Source organism: Cheilinus undulatus, linkage group 20 (assembly GCF_018320785.1).
Source record: "Cheilinus undulatus linkage group 20, ASM1832078v1, whole genome shotgun sequence".
Classification (NCBI taxonomy): Eukaryota; Metazoa; Chordata; class Actinopteri; order Labriformes; family Labridae; genus Cheilinus; species Cheilinus undulatus.
In genome coordinates, this window is record NC_054884.1 from 21,835,611 (window position 1) to 21,856,516 (window position 20,906).

Genomic DNA, 20,906 nt, shown 5'->3' on the forward strand with positions numbered 1-20,906 from the left:
CATAGATCACTCAGGCTGGAGGTCCCACATGACGTGGTAACCAGAACAGAAAAGAGGAAATGATGGCACTACAGCACAATAAAACACTTATAGAAAACACACAACAATGAACAATAAAGTTTAAACTTTTTTTCTGCCCCTTTTCCTGCTGTTTTTAACAATCATTCTAAGTGCATTCGACGTGATACTGACAACCTTAAATGTGAAAGAAAGCAAAGGTTAAAAACACAAAAGCCAGGAACTGAGCTGAAAATCAGTCATAAAATTTAATGCTAAATGGCAGCTGCTGGGATACGATAACCAAAATAAAAATACCAGTTGGGTGGCTGCTTGTTTAGACATCCTTAAGAGTTAACTTTTTTTAAAGAAACATAATCCTGGAAAACAGTACACTCAACAATATGCTGAAAGGAAGTCATGAACCCTCTTATTTTGTCTGTCCCACTAACTGTTTGATGAGAGAAAGCTGCAACTGCATGATCTCTTCCATGTGGTCAATCTGTAAAAACAAAACAGAACATTATCCCCATGTACAGCTGACAGAACTTAAACATTCAAAGTTCATTTAACTCACAGCTTTACCCGCTTAAGTTTGTATTATGAGAAAATGACAGCAGCTCTGACCTTAGACTTCAGGCTCAAACAGCAGCAGGTTGATGTCGCAGGATCTGAGATGGAAAAAAAAACTGAATAAACTAGGGATGCCTGATATTATCTGTCTGGTATTGGTATCGGCAGATACCAAAATATCTGTTTACATCCGATATTTTGCCTGTGTATTTCAGCATATATCGACTGTAAATTTTGTCCATATATACTAATAAAACAGTGCCGTTTTAGTCAGAACCAACAGATCTATGTCAGGTGAGGCCTTTTCTTTATTTATCCTCATTTTTTAAACTTTAAAGCTTTTTTTATGGGCAAAAGTTTGTTTCCTTGGTCATCCTTAAACTTTAAAGTGTCCAAAAGGACTGAATTTTTTTTTCCAAAAAGCATATTTAATTATTGGTAGATATCGGTATTGGCTAAAATGAATCTGTAAATATTGACACGTCTGATATCAGCAAAGACCCAATATTGTGGATCCCTAGAATGAATGTTTTCCTAAACAGTCAAAAACTAAGAGTAGTATAACAGCCTAATAAAGATGCAAGCCATCAAATTAAAGCAGTCACAATGTTTTCAACGAGTTTGCATGCAGCTTTTACCTTTTGATTCAAATCCACAGGGAGGCTCCATTTGTCCAATAATCTTCTTAACAGGATCTTTAGGAAAGCAAGCATAGTTGCTGTTCATCTATTCAGCGCTCTCTTTACATCAAAAGCCAATAGGGTGCTTTTACATTTATTACAATTGTCAAAAAACATTTGCAGCAGGTACATAAGAGAAGAAAGGTTATTTTTTTCTTTTCTATTCTGATAGCAACAGGTGAATAATTGTAAAACACATACCGGTAATACTGTGGCTTATTTATTAAATTAAGTATAAATAAACTGGGGAGAGTTGTTTGTGTACTAGTTGAAAAGACATCTGGGGATCTGCTGAAATAATATTTAGTGAAAAGAAAAGGGAAAGCCGTAGGGATATACTGGTACATCTCAAAAAATTAGAATATGATGAAATAAATTTTTGTCACTCATTTCAGAAAGTGAGACCCGTATATTAGGCTACGTTCAAACTTCAGGCCTTAATGCTCAATTCTGATCTTGTCTCTGATCTGATTTTTTTGTTTGCCTGTTCACACTGCAGTCAATTTCCAAAAGATCAGATACGTATTTGATTTAGAATCACATATAGTGGCTTAAATCTGATTCAAAAAGGTCAGATTCAATGTGACTTGCGCTGTTCACACTGTCAGAAAAAAATCAGACACGAGTCACATGTGAGCAAAACAATCAGACTCGGGTCACTTTTAACTGCAGTGTGAACACAGCAGGTATTTTGAGTTAATGAGCTGATTTGGGTGTGACACTATGACTTTCCAATATTGAACTTTTTCCACAATATTCTAATTTTCTGAGACACTGAATTTTGGGTTTTCATTATCTGTAAGCCATGATCATCAACATTTCAAGAAACAAAGGCTTAAAATATTTCACTTTCTGTATAACGAGTCTATATGATATATGGGTTTCACTTTCTGAAACAAGAGACAAAAAATTTTGGACTTTTTCATGATATTCTTATTATTTGAGATGTATCTGTGTAGGCTTTACTTCTATCTACTCCTTTTCAGAAACATTTAATTTTGTTAGTTATATTTGATGTTTTGTAAATTTTGGTTCAAAATAAAGTAATTTATTCATTCAAACAGTAAAATTAGAATTCTATCAAAAATGTAATTAACTATTTCTTGTTCCAAGTCTGTTTGAATGAGCCACCTAAACAATTCAGTATTATAATTACCATACATTTTAGTCATATCAACAAATAGTGAATATTTTGAGTGAGCAGCTGTTATCCTACCGCAGACAGACACGGTGGGACCGTTAGTCTCCTGAACTGTAACCCTCGGTGCTGGCTCTGGTGTCTTGGTTGTGTCTTCGATTTCCGACACAGACTTGGATTCAGGGCAGTTTGGTTCAGCTGAGGTGCTGGTAGTCACAGATAAGCTGCTGTCAGTTTGGTCAGGCTTTGTGGTGATGCAGGGGGTAGGATTCATTTTTGCCTGCTCCTCTAGAGCACCCAAGATTATGGCAGCGATGTTTCCCCCGCCACTCTCAGTGGGCAGAGTGAGCGAGAGCACATTAGCAGACCCATCAAAGGACTGAATGGTGGCGAGAACTTCAGTCTGCAGCAGGTTTCGAAACATCTCCCGCACATCCTGCGTCCACACTGCAGGAAAGTGCTCCTTACCTTGATACATCAGCGTATGAGGGAGTACAGCTGGATGTTATTACAAAGGAAAGATTTAAGAGTGGGATCATCTCAGAAAACTAGAAAGACTTAATCTTACCAGAGAGGGTGCAGCGAGTGATCTGAAAGGGGAGCTGCAGCAGGTGAGCAGAGATGGGCAAGATACGGGAGAATGGCACCTTCTCAGTGTTACCGTAATCTGCGTAGATGATGCTCATCTCATTTTCACCGACCTCCAGGACCACTGCACGGTACCAGTTATTGTCAGCTGAAAACAAAAATTTAAACCAAGGTTTTTATGTTCTGTGAGTACTGACACAAAATGTTAGGTATTCTGACAGGAATATTTGTTGGGATTAGGATTATAACTTCTAAAAAAAAAAGAAATGCAATAACTATCAAATTTAGAGATGCATCGTTTGTAAAAATGAGGGCCGCTGCTGATGTTTTTTATGCTGATATCAAAGTTTTTGTCACTTCTTTAGGTGTAAGACTCAAAGTATGCCAACATTTTCTTTCATGTTTGACCACAAAATGATCAGTTTGTCAAATAGGTTTCTTCTTCTGCCTTAAAATCTCTTTTTATTCAGCAGTGAAACATCCCAAATTATAAACTGATTGGACATCAAAAATAAACACTGGTAACTGTGATTCCACTTTTAAACTGATGCATTAGTGCTTTCCCCATCAATCTGCAGCATTATCAATCAAAAGTAGGACTAGCAGAAAGTAGGTTAAACAGGTAGGCTATTAGGTAAGTACTGGAGAAGTAGGTAGCAGAGTTGCAGCAATTACCAGCAGTTGATACTAACTTTTAAGATTGCTGGACAACTGACACATTTTTTTTTTAGCTGTTTTAAGTTCTAGTGCAACATAATTGCTGGTTCAGGTTTCTTAAGTGATTTTCTTTACTGATTTTCTTTGATGTATTAGACAGTTTAGAAGAGTCTTTTAGTTTACTGTCATGGAATCAAACATGTAAGATTTTTAGACCCTGGACAAGTCTTGTGACTATTTTTGAAGGGTTTTGATATTTTTAGGGTCTAAACAAGCGACAATTGTATTGCAAAAACTCAGATTACACTTGGAATGATCAATATTTGCAGACCAAGACACTAGGTTGTTTGCTGATAAAGATTCTAGTTTTCATTCAGGCCTTTCACACGTGTGTCAAAGATTACTCTACCGAAACATCTGTCCTTCAAAATGGGTGATCTTTTTCCTGCAAGGAACATGCAGAGTGCTGAAAACTCTATTAAAACAGACCCTGTTGTTATCTGAGGAATGCATGCTGGGCTGCAGTCTCATACCTGCATACTGTGTGTTTAAAGAAGAGCCGCTGCTACTCATGCTCTGTGTAATTATTTCTACAAGCAGACGTCAAATTACCAGCTTAGGTGTGTAAGGTAATAGCTGGAGGTGGGGTACAAGGCCCAGTCAAAGAGCAAACACAAAAAGTGAATAAAGGAATGAATGTGGATAATTTATGGTGGAAGATACTGTGTGTTTAATAGTTAAAGAAGGATGAGCAGGTTTGCTCCCATAAGGCCTCCTGCCTGTAATCATTAAAAGAGAGGGAATGATATGGCGATGGGATTTTCACATGGTGAGAGCATCTATTAACCTCTGGATGCTACTTCCTCTCAAGTTATGATGTGATGTGACTACTATTTCGCCAAGAGGGGCTCAGAGCACTGTTCCCTCAAAAAGGTTTTACTACGCAATTGCGCACTGCTCTCCGCCTCTCTGCACAGAAGAAAAAGTGTTGTGTACTCAAATATCCCCGACGAGTTTTCACTGGATATTTTGTTTAATATGTCCTGTGATCAAAAGGCGCATTAATGTGCAGGCAAGCTGGTACTGTAGCCTAGGGTTTCTACCTCCATGCGTGCCTCATACATGAGAGATTTAAAGTGTGGCTATCATATAATGCAACAGCCAACACACTGATGGCAGGGCCTGATTTGACAGCCGCTGAATGTGGGTAGATTCCAGGAGGGTTCCTCAGTGACACATTTTGGTGAGTTAAATTTATCAGTGTCACAAACTCCACCTCCCTCTAACTGTATTTAGCTCTTAGTGCCAGTGTGTGTGAATTGGATGCTTGTTTTAATGGCTGATTTACACATCAAGGGAGGATTTTTTTCCAGAAATAACAGCCATGTGGCCGAGTCTATTAATGCGTCCATTGTGCATCTTTACGCAGACACTTTTGGCTTCATGTCGTTCACACAATGACGCAAACACTAACGCCACTCACAGACAGATAAACACAAGCTAACGTGTTGGTGGTGTAGATCTGAGGCTTCTATCTGCAAAGGAGAAAAGGGTTCAATGCAGACGTGAACTTTTCTTCAGCTTTACAGCTTCTCTCTGACCACGGCGCAAACGTGAGTCAATACTGTCTATGAATAACTGCTCTATCTTTCCTCTCTCTCTTTCTCCTTAGCGAGCTGCAGACTGTTAAAATATCGTTTCATTAACATTCCACTTCTATATTTTATCATGATGATACACCCTGATGATAAAACATCAATATATGCGCGCCGGTAGTCGAGTGGTTAAGGCATGCGCCATATATGCAGGCGACCCGGGTTCGAATCCGGCCCGTGGCACTATTTCCTGCATGTCTCTCCCCGTTCTCCTCCCTGTTTCCGACTCTATCCACTGTCCTATCTAATAAAGGCAAAAAGGCCAAATATAAATCTTAAAAAAATGGAAAAAAAAACAAAAACATCAATATATGAGCTCATTATCAAAACCTTTGATACGGGTCACATTTCAGAAAATATTAAAGATTTACTGTATATTGCTAATTAACCGATGAACAACATAAAATCTCTTAAATCTTAATAATTGATCAGCAGGGTAGTGAGAAACAGGCAGACAGGAGCCAGGAAGAGAAAACTTCTACAGGAGTTAAAAAGACTTCAGCTGAAGAGAGTAAAGCTGTAAATTTTTGTTTTTATCATTTTATTAATTACAGTAATGAGTTAAATCAGCTGATTACATCTTTCCCACATGTTTACTTAATTGAACATATTCACACAATCTATTATTGAAATAAACAATAAATAATTTTAACATTAAATAGATGTCTATTTTCATGTAAATACAGTGCTTTTAAGAATGAATCTGGCTAAAATGATCTACAATAAGACCAGGAAAGAGTTGAATCTCAAATGATGGACCTGTAACAAAAGGATTTAAGCCCTGATGTTTATAACAGTGTGATTTCTGTTTAATGTGCTGTTTAATTTTTGTAGCTGGACGTCCTTTAGGAGACCTGACTGTATTTGATAAAGCATAAGAACAGAGCATGTCTTTTGTCTCATTCATCATTAAGCTTTCTGCCTTTTTATATGAAACTGCAAACTTTGTTAATGTCTGCTTTCACCTGTGGACACATGCTTGTGAGTTAGAAACACAGTTTACTTTTACATATCAGAAGATTGGAAATCCTTGAAATGTAAACCTTGATTATATTAAACAGGATTTCCCAACATCAAAATTTTGGCTAGCTAAATCTGAGAGTGGTTTGTTAATTGAATGAATGAATGGTAAAATTCATGACTTGAACAGTGATTTTTAATCATTATAGTTATAGTCATTTATGTTATTTGGGGTTGTAGAGGTGATGCCAAGGTGCTGCCATGTGGATGTAGCGTATGTGTCAGATGTTGCACACACTTGATGAGGAAGGCACTCAGGGGAGTCGGATGTCTGCTTAGGAGTTTTGAGAATTAGCGGGGAACATTGGCTCAAAGATTTCAAACTGATCTCACCAAAGATCATACATTTTTGTACATGAATTCACTATTAGACTTTTTCTGCATAAGGAATGATGCCTCAGAATTTGACGATTCGGGCACAAGTACCTTTTAAGACCAAATGCTAAATCTCTAAGGATGGGACCTTTATTTGGCTAAGCAAATATACTAATAAAGACCGCAACATCCGTTCCTATCCTGAAATGAAGTCCAGTTATTGGTTAATTAATGCAGTACAGTTTATTACCTCCGCCAAGGAGGTTATGTGATCAGCAGGGTTTGTTTGTTAGTTTGTCAGCAACATAACTCAAAAAGCTGTGGATAGATTTTGATGAAATTTTCAGGACATGTCAGATATGGCATAAGGAAGAACTGATTAGATTTTGGGAGTGATCCGGATCACTGTCCAGATCCAGGAATTTTTTGAAGGATTCCTCACTATTGGGAGATAGGGCTAATGGTGGAGGTCTGCGCTCTCCGAGTGCTTTTCTAGTTACACAATGTTCTTTCATCTTCTTTACTTACTTCCACTTTTGTTCTCTTTGAACACAAACTATACACTAACTTTCAAAAATAACTTTGGTATAGTTTATTCATTTATTTATTTATTTTAGTTTTCTAATTAAGGAAGTCTTACCTCAGAGGATAGCTGGCACCTTTGTTTATATTTTGAGTATATATTTATTTTTATTTTAATTGGTCTTAATATCAACCTTTTCCCTCTTTATTCTTGCATAACTTATAATGTGTGCAAATGCTTAAGAACAAAGGAAACTTCAATTGCATTTAAATAAATAAATAAACAGCTGATAATGATGAATGATGAAGAAAAAAAATGTATGAAGTTAAAAAAATATACTTTGTATATATTTTGTATTTTCTTGGTCTGTGTTTTATTACCCGTTTCAGGTTTTCCCATATTTCATAAAAACTTAATTATCTGTGTAAAATATGAACTCCCTGATGCATTCAAACACTTGCTTACAGGGTTTCTCATCCATGATTTACTTGCCTGACACCTAGGGGCTGTATAGGGTCATAGCAGTCCTCAAAAGCAAACTGAAGCAGTCATCTCTATTCATGTCTACTGTAGCTCTGAAAGCTTGAACCTCTTATCACTAATAGGCTAGACATACTCTCACTGGCTTACATATTAACAGTTCAAATTGTTTAAAAGAGGCCAAATCTTCCTTGTACGACAGAAAACCACATTTCTCCCACACAAGACTAGTTTCTTAATGGACAATAAATATTAAGAAAGAAACAATGGGGTCCCTCACCAGAGAACTGAGCACAGCAGGCCGCCCCAGGAGCCGGTACGCTCAGGACAGCGGAGGATAAAGAGGCTTGGTTGTTGCTGCAGTAGACTGCCAGCTCCATCATCACCTCCTGAAGCTTCTTCTGGTCCACTTCACCAAAAAAAATCACAAAAAGTAAATACACATCATCATCCTGACTTGGGTAATAAATGTATAAAAATGTTGGTGCCAAATGGCAATATTTTAACAGAATACAATGCTCTTTACAGATTTTCTTGCTAATTTGACTGATCACATTGCTACTTCATCCCAGCATTTACACTGTAGGCAAAGTGACCTCAATCTGATTCTTTTTTTCTTTCTTCAATGTGACTCAGATCAGATTTTTGAGCATATAGAGTTACAGTTTACACTACAGCTTCTTTGACCACGATAAGAGCCACAGTCTGCTTCTTTAATTATCCTGGACTTAAGACAAGTCAGCCAAAACAAACCTTTAAGCAGTTATTTCAGCTGTTTGGATGGAGATCTAAAATGTTTAGGCGCTGTGCTCAAGACAAACCAAGTCAAGCCAGCCAGCCTGTTAAGCTCTAGAGTGACCAACAGAGATGCTCTGCAAGCAAGCAAATGCACTTAATACTGCAGTTTTATGCAGGAAGAAAACAGAGAGAGGAGAGGACACATGTTCACATGTTTGTGGTTATTTATATGTTCATCACTTTCAATGGGTGATTCTCATTGGATGAAGTGTAGGGATGGGTATCCAAATCTCGAAACAACACATCCAATACTTACCTTACTTGATTACAAGAAAGATTTTGATGCTTCATTTCAGATCTTGGGTTTAAACGCCCAATTTACAAGGACAACATAAAGTGTTCTGACCTTGCTTGGGAACAAGCACGTAGTAGAGAGCTGGGTTAATGACGGCTGCAATGTAGGGCTGAAAGGTCTCATTGAGAGGTAGCTCCACTGTCTTCCAGTCCACTGGAAACGATGGAGCTGAAACAAGACACAAAACTTCAGTCAAACTTCACGTCATCAAACTACTACAGGACTTTTCCATTACATGGCGCAGTTCGGCTCTACTTGGTTTGACTCAGCACGGCAGCCCAGCACGGCATGGGATTTGCTTTTCCATCACAACTGAGATGATGACAGTGTTTTTGGCTCTCCCCAATCTCTCTCACTGTCTGATCTGATTGACTTTTAATTATTTTAAAGCAAAAATCAAACTGTAGACCAACAGAGCTGCATGCCACTCTTTTCACATTCTCTCTCTCCCTCTCTCTTTCCGCAATCAACAAACAAACAAACAATAATTCACACTCATCTTTAAAAGAAGAGAATTTTCCTGCATATAAGTTAAAGACCAGCCTTCTGGTTATTGATTTATGGGCCTCTAGACAGCAGAAAACGAGCATCACCTTGTTTTATTTTTGGATTGGGCAGTGAGAATGGCAGTAGCACCAGTTATTAAATCATAGACTGTCTCTATCATGGGCTAAATGTTTCTCCAGAATTTCATCTTTTAAAAAGTGTAGAATTTATTTGTCTGTGAGAAGGGGAAAGGGTCAAACTTTTGTCATTAGTATGTGCAGAAAAGCTGTTATTAATTCTGGATCTGCGCTTGGTCCTTCCTGATTTCCCTCATCAGCGTAAGAACTCCAGCCCTCCGCAACTCTCAGACCGTAGTATGAGCGCATAAATCTTGAGTTTCAGTCCTGTGCCGTAAATGTTTCAATCGTACAGTGAATGCTGAAATTACACCACCACTGTAGCATGGTTATAGACAGCTGGAGCAGTGGCATGTATAAAACAAATCTATCTGAAAATTAATCAGAGAGGAGAGGTATTAGTAGTCGAAAGGGTAAATCAGACCCTGCGAACTGCTGTGATGTCAGCGCGGTGCGCTTGGAGGTGTGGCTGCCTCACTTCCTTGAGCAGGACCATTTGAGCATGGCTCGTTGCGGCCAAACTGGTGATGGAAAAGTAAATCAGCACGGCTTGGTCTTGCACGGCATGGCCAAAAGTCATAGTGGAAAAGCCCCATTAGAGTTCATCTTAACACCCCAGCTGACCTTCTGGCAGTTCTGCGGTCTGCACTTCAGATGTTTGCTCTTTGGCTCCTGTCTGGTTGGAGGCTGGTGCTTGTGTTGCTCCATTCTTGCTGTTGTCTATTTTCTCTTGCTGTGTGGCCACAGGGCCCGTGGTTGGATGTGTCTCAGTGGGAGGCTCTCCAGGAGCTTTGGCAAGTTGTTCAGAAATGAGAGCTGCCCCCACATTTTGCCCTCTGCTCTCCAGCTCCACACCGTAGCCATGATCAGTGACAGAGAGGACGCGTGCAGTGAGATGCTCACCGTCGACCCGAGTCTGGAACCAGAGAAGGGCTTCACTGCTCCACTCTGATCCCAGGGGCTCTACACCTGCAATCAAAATATTCAGTTTGGAAAAACTGATATAGAAACAGTATGTCATGCCTTTATTTCCAACCAGCTTTTGAGAGGAATTCCAAACTCACTTTAAAAAATTGAGCAAAATACTATAGGTTATTGGGCAGTTGAAATCAAAGCATATTTTAATTCATGCTCACATGGTCCTACATAGTATAGATTATTTTTGATTATATATATGTTCATTTTGGAAGCAACAACATATCCCACAGAATGAAACAGAATTGTTAAAATGCCTCCTTGTGGTTCCTCAATTAGAAATCCCACTGATTTTAAGAAAACAATTAAGCTATTTACACACTCAGTTAAATTTTCCCTTCCTGTCCTGCACAAAACCAGTGTACCTGAAAGCCAGCAGTGAACAGCCTGAAATGGCAAAGCCAGGAGTTTGGGTGTAATGGATCGAAGATGTTTCTTTTCCAGTTTCATGCTGTAACCATAGTCCACGAAGTTTACAGACACCTTGTCTTCAGACAGCCCGTTTACCATCGCCCGATACCATGCTCCATCACCTTGGGAGCAAAACAGCATTAGACACTTCTAAATACCTAAAACATATATAGATGTCTATAAGAATAAGAATTTACTGGCAGACTTGACAAAACTAAAAATATTTTCAAACACTACTCAGTCCTTATAGCATCAAATATCCAGACATGAACTGACTTTCAGGCTTTCCTGTTTAAGCAATCATTTCAATGACTATAGACAACTTCAAACTACCAGAGGAACATCGGACCGTCTCACCAGGGAACATGGCGCAGCACGGCTCTCCTACTTTGGCCTCAAAAGGGCCAGTCCCTGCTTCACAATGCTGCTTCAACTCAGCACTGAGCTCTATCAGCTGCTGATGGTCTGAAAAACAAACACACAAAATAGATTCAAGTCCTTGTATAAAAAATTACTGTATTTTAGGTTTGTCACAGACCACTGTTTTATGAACCACCAGGCCAAATTTCAGTCACAAAAAACATCTCTTTGTATATAAAATTAAGCTTCAAAATCATGAAAAATGAGGCAATAAAATCTGATGTTGCGGACGTGTCAGTTGAATGTACCAAAGCCACGCCCTCTCAGGAGAAATACGATCCTCTCAAATTAAAAAAAATGCAACAACCTGACAGAAGGAATCATCCATCTGTGATGTTACTACTCTTTTTTAAGCCACCAAAGAAAAGCAGACAGTTTAGTGCTAAAAAGTCTGTTTCATTTTCTCATCTTGGATTCAACTTTTCGGGCATTCCTTATATCTCAATTTCTGAGTTGCATGATGTCTCCTGTTTGAGACATCTTTGTTGTTAAAGTTGCTGCTGAAAACACTCAATTTCCCCACACTGCTCTTCAAAATAAAAGTCTTCAATCATGTTTAGCATTGGAAAATTTTATGTGCAGACTTAGTGGGAATACCACATCTATGATTGGAAGCTTTATTAAACTTAAGCACCGCCACGCTGACAGAAGGAATGGAATTGTTGCTGCTTTGAGAGAGACAAATCCACAGTCTGCTTCTTTTAATCATCCAGGATTGAAGACAAGTGAAACATGGATTAAAACACACCTTCAGCAGGTAAGGTGTCTGTTCCTGGTTCAAGTGAAAAACAGACAAGCACTCCAGCATTTAACCTGGCCCTTGAACTTATGGTGAACTCTGGCCAGAGCACAGCCGCCTGGCTCTGTGCCAGAGCAGAAACAGAAGTCTATTTCTGTCACAAATTACTCTTTTATGATGCTTTAAAGGATCCATAGGCCACTGTGGCTGATAGATTTGGGAAATTTGCCTCACAATGAACAAAAACACAGCATGTAGCTGGCTGTTAACTTTAAATGAAGGCAGTGACATCGGCTAACTACAGATTCTATCAAGATTAAATGCTCTTATATTGTTGAAGCACTGGGGGGGTGATTTCCTATAGCATGTGTGGCACTATATTTCCCCTGCCCAAATTAAACCAAGTCAGGACAGGGGAACAGTCTCAATCCAAAATTTAGATCTTGCGTGTTTTTAGGCATAAAACAAAAACAAAACAAAACAAAAAAAAAAAAACACGTGTTTAGACATACATTTTGGATTTCACTTTACAGGGACTTTAAGTAAACTAATAGAGTGGAACAAGTATTATTTTTAACATGTTAAATATAATTTAAACATATTCTATCAAGGGAAATCACACTATGACATCAAAATTGACTAATCTCATTGTGCTGTGTGAATATATTTAAACATGTGAATGTTTCACGATATAAAGAAACAACTTACATTCTGAAATAAAAAGTATGAAAGACTTCACAACAACAAATACAAACTCTCAACACACTTTTATCCAATCTTACAATTTTTGGGAGGTGATATAGGTTTAAACAGCAAAATATTGAAACTTTTCATCAGGGTACAAAAATACCTGTAGGATTGTTGATGTGACAATAAAACTTTCCAGGGTTCTCCACCACACTAGCTAGCAACACCATCGCTCTGCCATCACTGGGGAGTTCTGTCCAAGACCATTTCAGAGGCTCACAGGCTGGAGGAGGCACTAAGGGAACAAATATAAAGATTTAATGACTTAATGTTTTTATCTTATAACCAGCAGAGAAATCCTTGCTACAATTATTATGTTGACTATGTTTTAAATACATCTCAACATCATATTTATTTGATTGAGATTTATCTCAAACTACCCACCCTGGGGTTCTTCAGTAGCACTTGCACTCCCTGCATCCTGCTGGTCACTGCAGCTGATAATAGGAGCAGATGCAGCAAAACCAGCAGAGATCAGCAGCTCGGCCACATTACCCTGAGGATCACTGGCCTCATCAATCATGGACACTAAAGCTTTGCCCTGATGCGCTCCTTGGATCTCAACACGCAGAATTCTGTTTGATACTCTTCTCTGCAATGCCAAGATGCAGTCCTTTGACCAGCTTTCCCCAACAGGCTGTACTCCTGGAGGAAAAAAAAAAAAAAAAAAAAAAAACCAAAGACGCAACAAAAATACATAAGAACATACTGTGTAATGAGGAGAAAAAGAGAGGTATTTACTTTCGTGCAAATTCTGGGATGTGCTTTAAACTCATGAGGTGGATTTAGGGTTTAATTTTTTGACTGAGTTCATATTCTTCCTATTTCACCCTTTGAAAGGTGAAATAAAAACAAAGACATAAAGATAACTATTAGGAAAATTTATTCACTTGCCAGCCCTGACCTTCTCATATAATCTACAGGGGAAGTAGCAGTTAGTAAGTTCTCTTTTGACAACCCTGATTAACACTGAATAAAATGAACATAGATAAAGGTGTGACTTGTTGTAGGATTACATGATTCTAGCCAGTGTAAATGAGCATCACAGAGGATGTACTACCTGCTAGGCCACAGGGCATAGCCTGCATGGGCAGGGCAAGCAGTGAAGAGCTGATCGGTCTTAGGTAAGCTAAATCCACTTCCTCAGAGTTGCCAAAATCAAGGTAACCAATACAGACACGCTCTTCTGATGAATACGCCAAAACTTGGGCTCTGTACCACTGCTTGTCTTCTGAAAGAAACACAGAAGACAGAGGTTAGGTTCACAAAACATGTCTAAAAAGACCCTTTTTTGTCAGATTTATCCTTGGGGTTTCATGCCTTTATTCAGATAGAAGAATGGTAGAAACCTTAGAAACAGAGAGAGGAATGACACTTGCCTCAAGGACAAAAGCCTCTGCACATGGGGCAGAGGGAATGACTTGGCCACTGGGACTAATAACTCATGTTGTATCATAATGTAGGACATGATTTTTCAGTGTTGAATGTGGCAATGACCAAAGCCGGAAAAGAAAACTATGTGCAATTTGGGTCAAATTAATAAATAAATCTGACACATCCACATAGAACAGGCTATCTGAATGTTAAACCTGTTTAAGGTCTCTATATATATGTTGTACCTGAAAACTGGGCACAGCAGACTGTGCTGGGGGCTGGTCTGAAGTTTTGAGGCGCAGGGACAATAGCGCAGTGTTCCCTCAGCTCTATTTGTAACTGCTGAATCACTCCTGTAAAACAAGCACTCCACAGTCAAACATAAGTATCAAAGTCCAGATTTAAAGCTGCATGTAGGAGGAAAGGAGTTCTTACCAGCATTTTCAACTTTCTGCACAATAATTTCACTGGGTGAATCAATATGAGTGACCACAACGAAGAAGGCATCTCCCACTGCCTGGGTCATTGGCTCAGGTGGCTTAGCCCAGGTGTTGTCATCCTTCCCATCAGAGCATTTTTTGAAGTTTTCAAAGGATGCATTCAACATGGCACCTATGAAAAATTTAGATTTTCTCATATGAGGTAAAATTAAAGGCTAACTTTGTCCACAACATTTGATTTCTCTAAACATCTGCAATGCATGATAAAACCAACATGTTCATCACCCGATAGTCCATTTCTTCTCTGCTGCTCTCCAAGACAATGGTTCAGGATGAAGATGCCTAACGATATATTTTTAAGAAAACTGTGCTGTGTAAGTGTGACATCTTATATCTGTCTTTAAATATCCCATCCCTGATGTGTAGACTCATTGACACAATATTGTTGTACTAGAGATGTATGATGAAATTTCTGCCAATATTAAAACTACTATTGTTGCTTTAAAAATCTGCCTGTCAGCTGTAAATATTTGCCATACAAACAATTAAGTAAATAGTATTTTTAGGTCTTCTTCTAATTAACATAATTTCTTACACTTTAAAGTTTGCTTTCATGACTAAAATTTTGCTTAATCCTCAAACTTTAAATTGTGTTTCAAGGACTAAAGTTTTAGGTCTGAACAACATTTAAATATCAGTACCAATATTTTTATCAGCTAAAATTATTTTGTAAATATCAGCATTTCGGCAAAAATCCTAGATCATGCCATAGAGGAAGCGTACATATGTCTTGCTCTGTTGGTTTGGTCTGCGTTTCCTCTGTTGCAAAACCATGCTCGATGAGAAATGTGCTCAACTGCATTCCTGAAACAAAAACAGAGAAATGGGGTTAACATTTAAAATGTTTTTATTGTCATAAATGTCACAGCAAATACCACAGAGTGTCTCTAACCTACCCATGGAAAGCATGATATCCACTGTGTGGATGCGACCATTCTCCAGTGTTTCCACCAGCTTTACTTTCACTATCTTTCCCACCAACATCTGTGTCACTGCCATACAGCACTCCCTTGACCATTTGCCACCTGCTGACACCACACCAGCAACACAGCACTCCATCGCCTGGAGGGAATAAATGCAATCAGTACTGTTATTCAAGCAGTTCTCTGATATAATGGACACAGCTCAGTGCAGTGCATAAATATTCACCCACTGTGGACTCCATATTTAAAGGTTTCGCTACAACCTAGATTTAAAACAGAAATGTTGTGCTTTTATGCTTAAATGGTGATAAGTAGACCAGAGCTGCTTTTCCCTCAAACTTTATAATTTCAACTATTTTGTGCTGGTCAATATTTTACACTGGTCAATAATTTACACTCCAATCAAATCCATTGTATTTCAAGTTATACCTGGGGGTATGTGCTGTAATTCTACTAAATGATTAAATATCTTCATCTTTTCATAATTATCCTACAATATGGCATAATAGTTGCATCTGTACATAGGAAGCAGGGTGTTTTGGGAGGGTCTGATAGAGGTATAACAAAACTTTTTTTTGAAAGTATTCCAAAGCAGGACAAATTCTACTGGCCACAAGTTGTCTTTGATTTCAAGTCTTTTCAATCAAACATCCACAAATTCAGATACATAACAATATTCTGCTGTTTTTACAGTGGGGTAGAAAAGCTGTTTAGAAGTGGTGCCACAAGCCTGGTCTACATCATGGTGCATCACCACACATTTTGCAAAGCAAAGTGACTTGCAATACAAAATGTAGTGGGTGATGTGGCAGTTACGCTAGCTTGTGGTCATAATGCTGCATGTCTCAGCACTTTATACAGACATTTTTGTCGTACCAATATAAGGGACACAGCCTACTTTATAAATGGGAAAAAGTTATCACAGCTGCCCAGTTGTGCACCAAATCTTATGCTAAATCTCTTGTCTAGATATAGTTTACTGTCACTGCATAAGAACAAAAACATTTAGAGCTCTCTTGCAGCAGCTCATTATAACAAAAAACATTAGAAGACAATTAGTAGAGAGCTTCTAGCCACTGCAAAAGACCACGTCACCATGTCTAAGCAGTGGCAAAGCCACGCATCAGTCAATGCTAGAGCTCAGGTAAACCTGCCTTCTCTTATCACTCTACTGTCCTGATTTAAGGCAGCACTGCTGACACGTCATCCTCTCAGAGCAGCTTTCCCTTTGTGATATAATATGCCTTGTTCATGATGTACTTTCAGTGTCATTTATTTATTCCACATGGCATTTGTTGTCCTGCTTTATTATGAGATGGGTATTGATTTAGCCTAGAGACCTTTTGTGTCATACCTTGTCCTTTCGTACCCCCACCTGGCACATTGCCAGGGCATTTACATCTAACCCTACTCTAAACCAGGGCCGATATTATATGATTATTCTTCATTCTGCTCTTTTTCATTCAAAGTGGAAGATTTTATGTTGGACGTGAATTTTTTTGTTGTTTTATTGAATGAATCAAACATAAATAAAACCCTTTCCCTAACTCCAAGGGAGTATTTTTTTAAATCAACATTGGATGCAATCACGCTAATGAACCAGATGCAAGCTTTTATTCTGAAATTTAGAGGCCCACCAGAGGTACTAGAGGAGCCCTGCTTGTGGGAGAATGTGTCTTATTAATACTGCACATTTCAAAGTGACACATTTTTTGCAGGATTTAAAATAGTTGTCAATTTTGTTGTTGAAGAAAATCTGAAGAACTGTTTCAAGTAGCAATGAAATAAGCTGCACACTGTGTAGTTGTGGACAGTGATTAGTTGTGTTTAATACATTTTGCTCAATTTTTACCTTTTTAATATTTTCTTACCTTAGTGAAGACGATTAATATGAATTTAAATGTCCATCAAATTGACAGACACAACCTTAGTTGTAGTCCAAGGGGGCTGATTAGCAATGCAAGGCACTGTATTTACATAGTATTCATTTTCACTTACACATGGCCAACATGGCTGGATGTTGTCAGCTAGCGGCTTGATCCTCTCCACAGGAACGTCTTCTTCATTCCCAAAGTCGATGTAAAGGATATTAGCCGTCTTCTGGTCAGCAGCAAAACTCTGGACTAAGCCTCGGTACCATTTCTAAATATGCAAAATAGAGTCTCATTTAAGATTTTTCCAAGACTGAGTAAAAGTGCACAATAGAACCACTGTTTTTGTTAGAATGCTTAAAAAAAACTGCTCACCATATCAGTGGAGAACTGCACCGCGCAAACCTCTCCAACACAGGGTGCATATGTTGTGACTGAGGGGCAGCTGTACGTTTTCTGCAGCTCTGTGCTGATCTTTTGCAAAGCTTCAAGCAACTCAGGGCTTTGGGGGAGGAGGAAAAACCTGCCAGGGCTGTAGAACTCTACTACAGATGCCTAAAATAATGTGTTAACAGCAAAGATACATCAGCTTTGAGGTTTTATTATTGACTTGATTGACTAGTTTTACAGTTGAGACCCTGTGTGTCTGTTGTACCTGAATATCTGTTCCTTTTATGATTTTAGTCATGTGCAAGTCTCTCAAATAGACTCTCTTGATGCTGGGGGCATCACCATGCTTCAACTAAACAGGGGTAAAGCACAGATACAATATGTAAAAAGTCCTTTACTCTTGGTTTATAGGATCACTAAATGTGAATCTTGAATCTTTTTTAAGGATATTATGACATCTCTGATTTATTCTGTTTTACCTCAGTCTTGAGTGGGATGGCTCTGTCTGCTGCCACGGGTGAAGCTGTGATCTCTTTTGGTTTCTCACTTTTGATGAAGAAAAAGTGCATCCATGCATTAAAGTCATAATAATCCCAGCTATCACAAGTCATTTATAAACCATTGTTTTGTATGAATAAAACGTTATCACAGTTCGCAGTTCATGCTCCTGCTGCATGCTTACTTTGCAGGTTCTGGATCAACAGCCTTGCACATGTGTCTGTGTGCCTTCCAGTCTTCAGTCTGACACCCCACAGAGCAGTAAGGTGTCTTCTTGCAGCGCTTGCACCTAAAATTTCCTGAAAGGAGAGTTTTAGCTAATTAAAATCTGAACAATTTTGACAACAGAGCAACAAAAGACCAACATGTGTGTAGAAAATAGTAACAATTTTTACCAAAAATAAAAATCTGAATCTCTTACTACAATGCCAATTTTTTAATTCATACATAAATGGGTTTAGGATTCTACCTATTTTATTAAATGGATCGCAGTAACTGGAGAACTTTCGACTCATTTGCCATTAATCATAAGTCTTGCACTTTTCCATCAACATTTCCTCTCACTGTGCTGATTATGAAAATTAACTGTGGCAATAAACATCATAAAGAGTTGTTGCAACATCATAGAAGCTAGTAAGGAGTTATCAATATACAGTTTCTAAAGTTGCTAACTGCAATTTTTTACCTGTTTGATTGTATAATTGAATTAAAAAAAAACACTAAACCTACATTTCGGAACTCGCTTTCGCAATGTTAAATAAATGGTTGCAAATTTAAACAATTATAAAATTGATTCAATGAAGATGTCCCCAGCACCACAGATATCTAAATATTCGTTAATATAAAGGTATAGAAATAATGATGAAACCCACATACCTTGTTGTCCACAGTAGTTGCAGAAGTATACAGTCAAAGCTGGTGGCTTGGATCCTAACAACTAGGCAGAACAACAAATTAATCGTGAAAGTATCAGAAAAAGACTTTCAATAAAAAACATTATGATAGGGATGCACAAGATTTTATTTTTGCTGATATCCAATATGCCAAACCTTGCTTAGCTTAAGCAATGAATATATATGTATGTAAGTTTGTTAGTTAGTTAGCTTTTTGAAACATGTTAGCAAGGTGGTGCCCTGAAATAATCCTGAAAAAAATGCTTAAAATATTAGAAAAAAATGCAGTCTTCATATGTGCAAAAAAATCTACTTGCTTTAGTATAGACTTTAGACTTTATTCCATTACAACCAACTTTAAGGACTTTACCGCATTCTGGCTGTGCAATCAGCATTTTCTTTTGCCTGTACTATAATGCTTGCCAATTAATCAAGTTTCAGTTTCACTGACAACACTGCCCTCCCACAATCAATGAAAACAGGATAATCTTGTATAAAAAAATTACTGTGCCACAAAGTGTTACACGTATTTTGTCCCCATGTTTTGTCATTTGGTAAATTTTTCAGTGTTTGTTGTGATATTTTGGCCATGAAAGTATTCATTGTTGTATGAAATAATTTACATGATTATGTTTTTCACTCATTTATATTCATTTATTGCTTCTTTTTGCAATAAAATGTGTTAAGTGCATCTAAGTTTGTTAAATGCATCATACTCCAGATTTATCCATGATAACTGGCACAGATAGCCGCCCTGCAAAGAAAGAATACAAGAATTAATCTGATGAATTATAACGCAGTTTGAAACATAACTGAGATTAAGATATTTAGGACTTAAGATATTTTAGCACTGGCAGTTTGATTTTAGCTATCTGAATAACAAAGAAGACACTGCAGATAATCCAGGCAGGTGTTTCTTGTAACGTTAATCAAAAACTTTGGGTGATTTTAGTGTCATTGGTTTACCGTCTTCTGTGGCTCCTGAAGCCTGACGAGCGAGGGTCGCCTCGGGGATGGTGAACCTCGGAGGAGGCGCTATGGTGGAGAGAGCCATGGGGCTTGTCGACGGTTTTCTCAACGGCAGGTTTGGTCGAACACTGAGAGTAAACTGGTGCATTTCGGCAGCTGTCTCGTAGCAGAAATGGCAATGTATTACTCAGTGATGGTAGCCCGAAAGCGCAGAGACTGTTTGTTAAAATGCCAGGAAAACCCATCAAAGATACGGCACCCTTAGCTAACAAACTGCGACACAGCTAGCTAAACGCCATGTGCATTTTTAGATGATAGTCGAGTTAGCCGAGCAAGGTTATCTGTTAACAAGCTAATATAAACTGTTTTAACTGAACGAAAGTTACAAATAAAGTAAGTTAAACTTTATCCTAAAATGTATAACCAACTGTAAGCCTATAATAAATCCATTATTTATTATTCTACTTTGCTTAGAAAATACTGTACCTGAAAGCACGTGCAAATGATGAATAAAAAGCACGCATGCGTACTGGGCTCACTGACTGGCAAATTAAGATAAAAGGGATTTTCAAATAAACCGAGGGATGGAAAAGTAGCCTCTTCCAAACCAACTTTGTTTTGCTTTTCATACACGAGTCCATGTATTTAATCTCTGAGTTGGTTTCTCTTTATTTTTTTATTTATATTGTTTAATGTTGTTTTTTAAAATAAATTTACATTTTAATAAATGCCATTCATTTTTTTTTCCATCATAAACATATTCTTAGCCTATGATTTTTATACAGTATGTCAGGCAGTGCAGTAGCTGTGTTGTCAGAGCAGAGAAACTTTAATTTTGATATGTCTATTGAAAA

General features: G+C 38.1%; 2 protein-coding genes across 6 annotated transcripts in view; one reads left to right on the forward strand and one right to left on the reverse strand.

The window, feature by feature from the left end:
* Positions 1-114: 114 nt before the first annotated feature.
* On the reverse strand, positions 115-20,581 carry tdrd1 (tudor domain containing 1). The gene is made up of 26 exons (XM_041816556.1): positions 20,539-20,581; positions 20,050-20,208; positions 19,800-19,837; positions 19,067-19,127; positions 18,375-18,489; positions 18,172-18,238; positions 17,958-18,044; positions 17,678-17,857; positions 17,430-17,573; positions 15,405-15,570; positions 15,232-15,312; positions 14,444-14,620; positions 14,254-14,361; positions 13,695-13,865; positions 13,019-13,279; positions 12,738-12,869; positions 11,086-11,193; positions 10,683-10,850; positions 9,967-10,311; positions 8,771-8,887; positions 7,907-8,035; positions 2,957-3,124; positions 2,467-2,856; positions 1,209-1,265; positions 625-668; positions 115-499 (listed from the first exon to the last, which is right to left on the reverse strand). Exons 2-26 carry the CDS (start codon positions 20,198-20,200, stop codon positions 428-430), a joined length of 3,537 nt encoding a protein of 1,178 aa, XP_041672490.1. The 5' UTR covers positions 20,201-20,208; positions 20,539-20,581; the 3' UTR covers positions 115-427.
* Positions 20,039-20,906, forward strand: part of ccdc186 (coiled-coil domain-containing protein 186) — a 46,057-nt gene continuing 45,189 nt past the window's right edge. For all 5 annotated transcript variants that reach the window (XR_005993510.1, XM_041816557.1, XM_041816559.1 and 2 more), the window contains exon 1: positions 20,039-20,167. The gene's annotated coding sequence lies outside the window, so the exon portion shown is untranslated. The remainder of the gene's footprint in view (positions 20,168-20,906) is intronic.

Bases quoted from the DNA above. Each gene is read 5' to 3' on its own strand.
- tdrd1 (XM_041816556.1), bottom strand. From the start codon at position 20,200: ATGCACCAGTTTACTCTCAGTGTTCGACCAAACCTGCCGTTGAGAAAA. The intron at 11,194-12,737 runs GTATTTTTGTAC...TTTGTTTTTCAG, and splicing joins TCACATCAACAATCCTACAG to ACCATCAGCAGCTGATAGAG. The intron at 8,036-8,770 runs GTCAGAACACTT...TTTTTGGTGAAG, and splicing joins CGTGCTTGTTCCCAAGCAAG to TGGACCAGAAGAAGCTTCAG.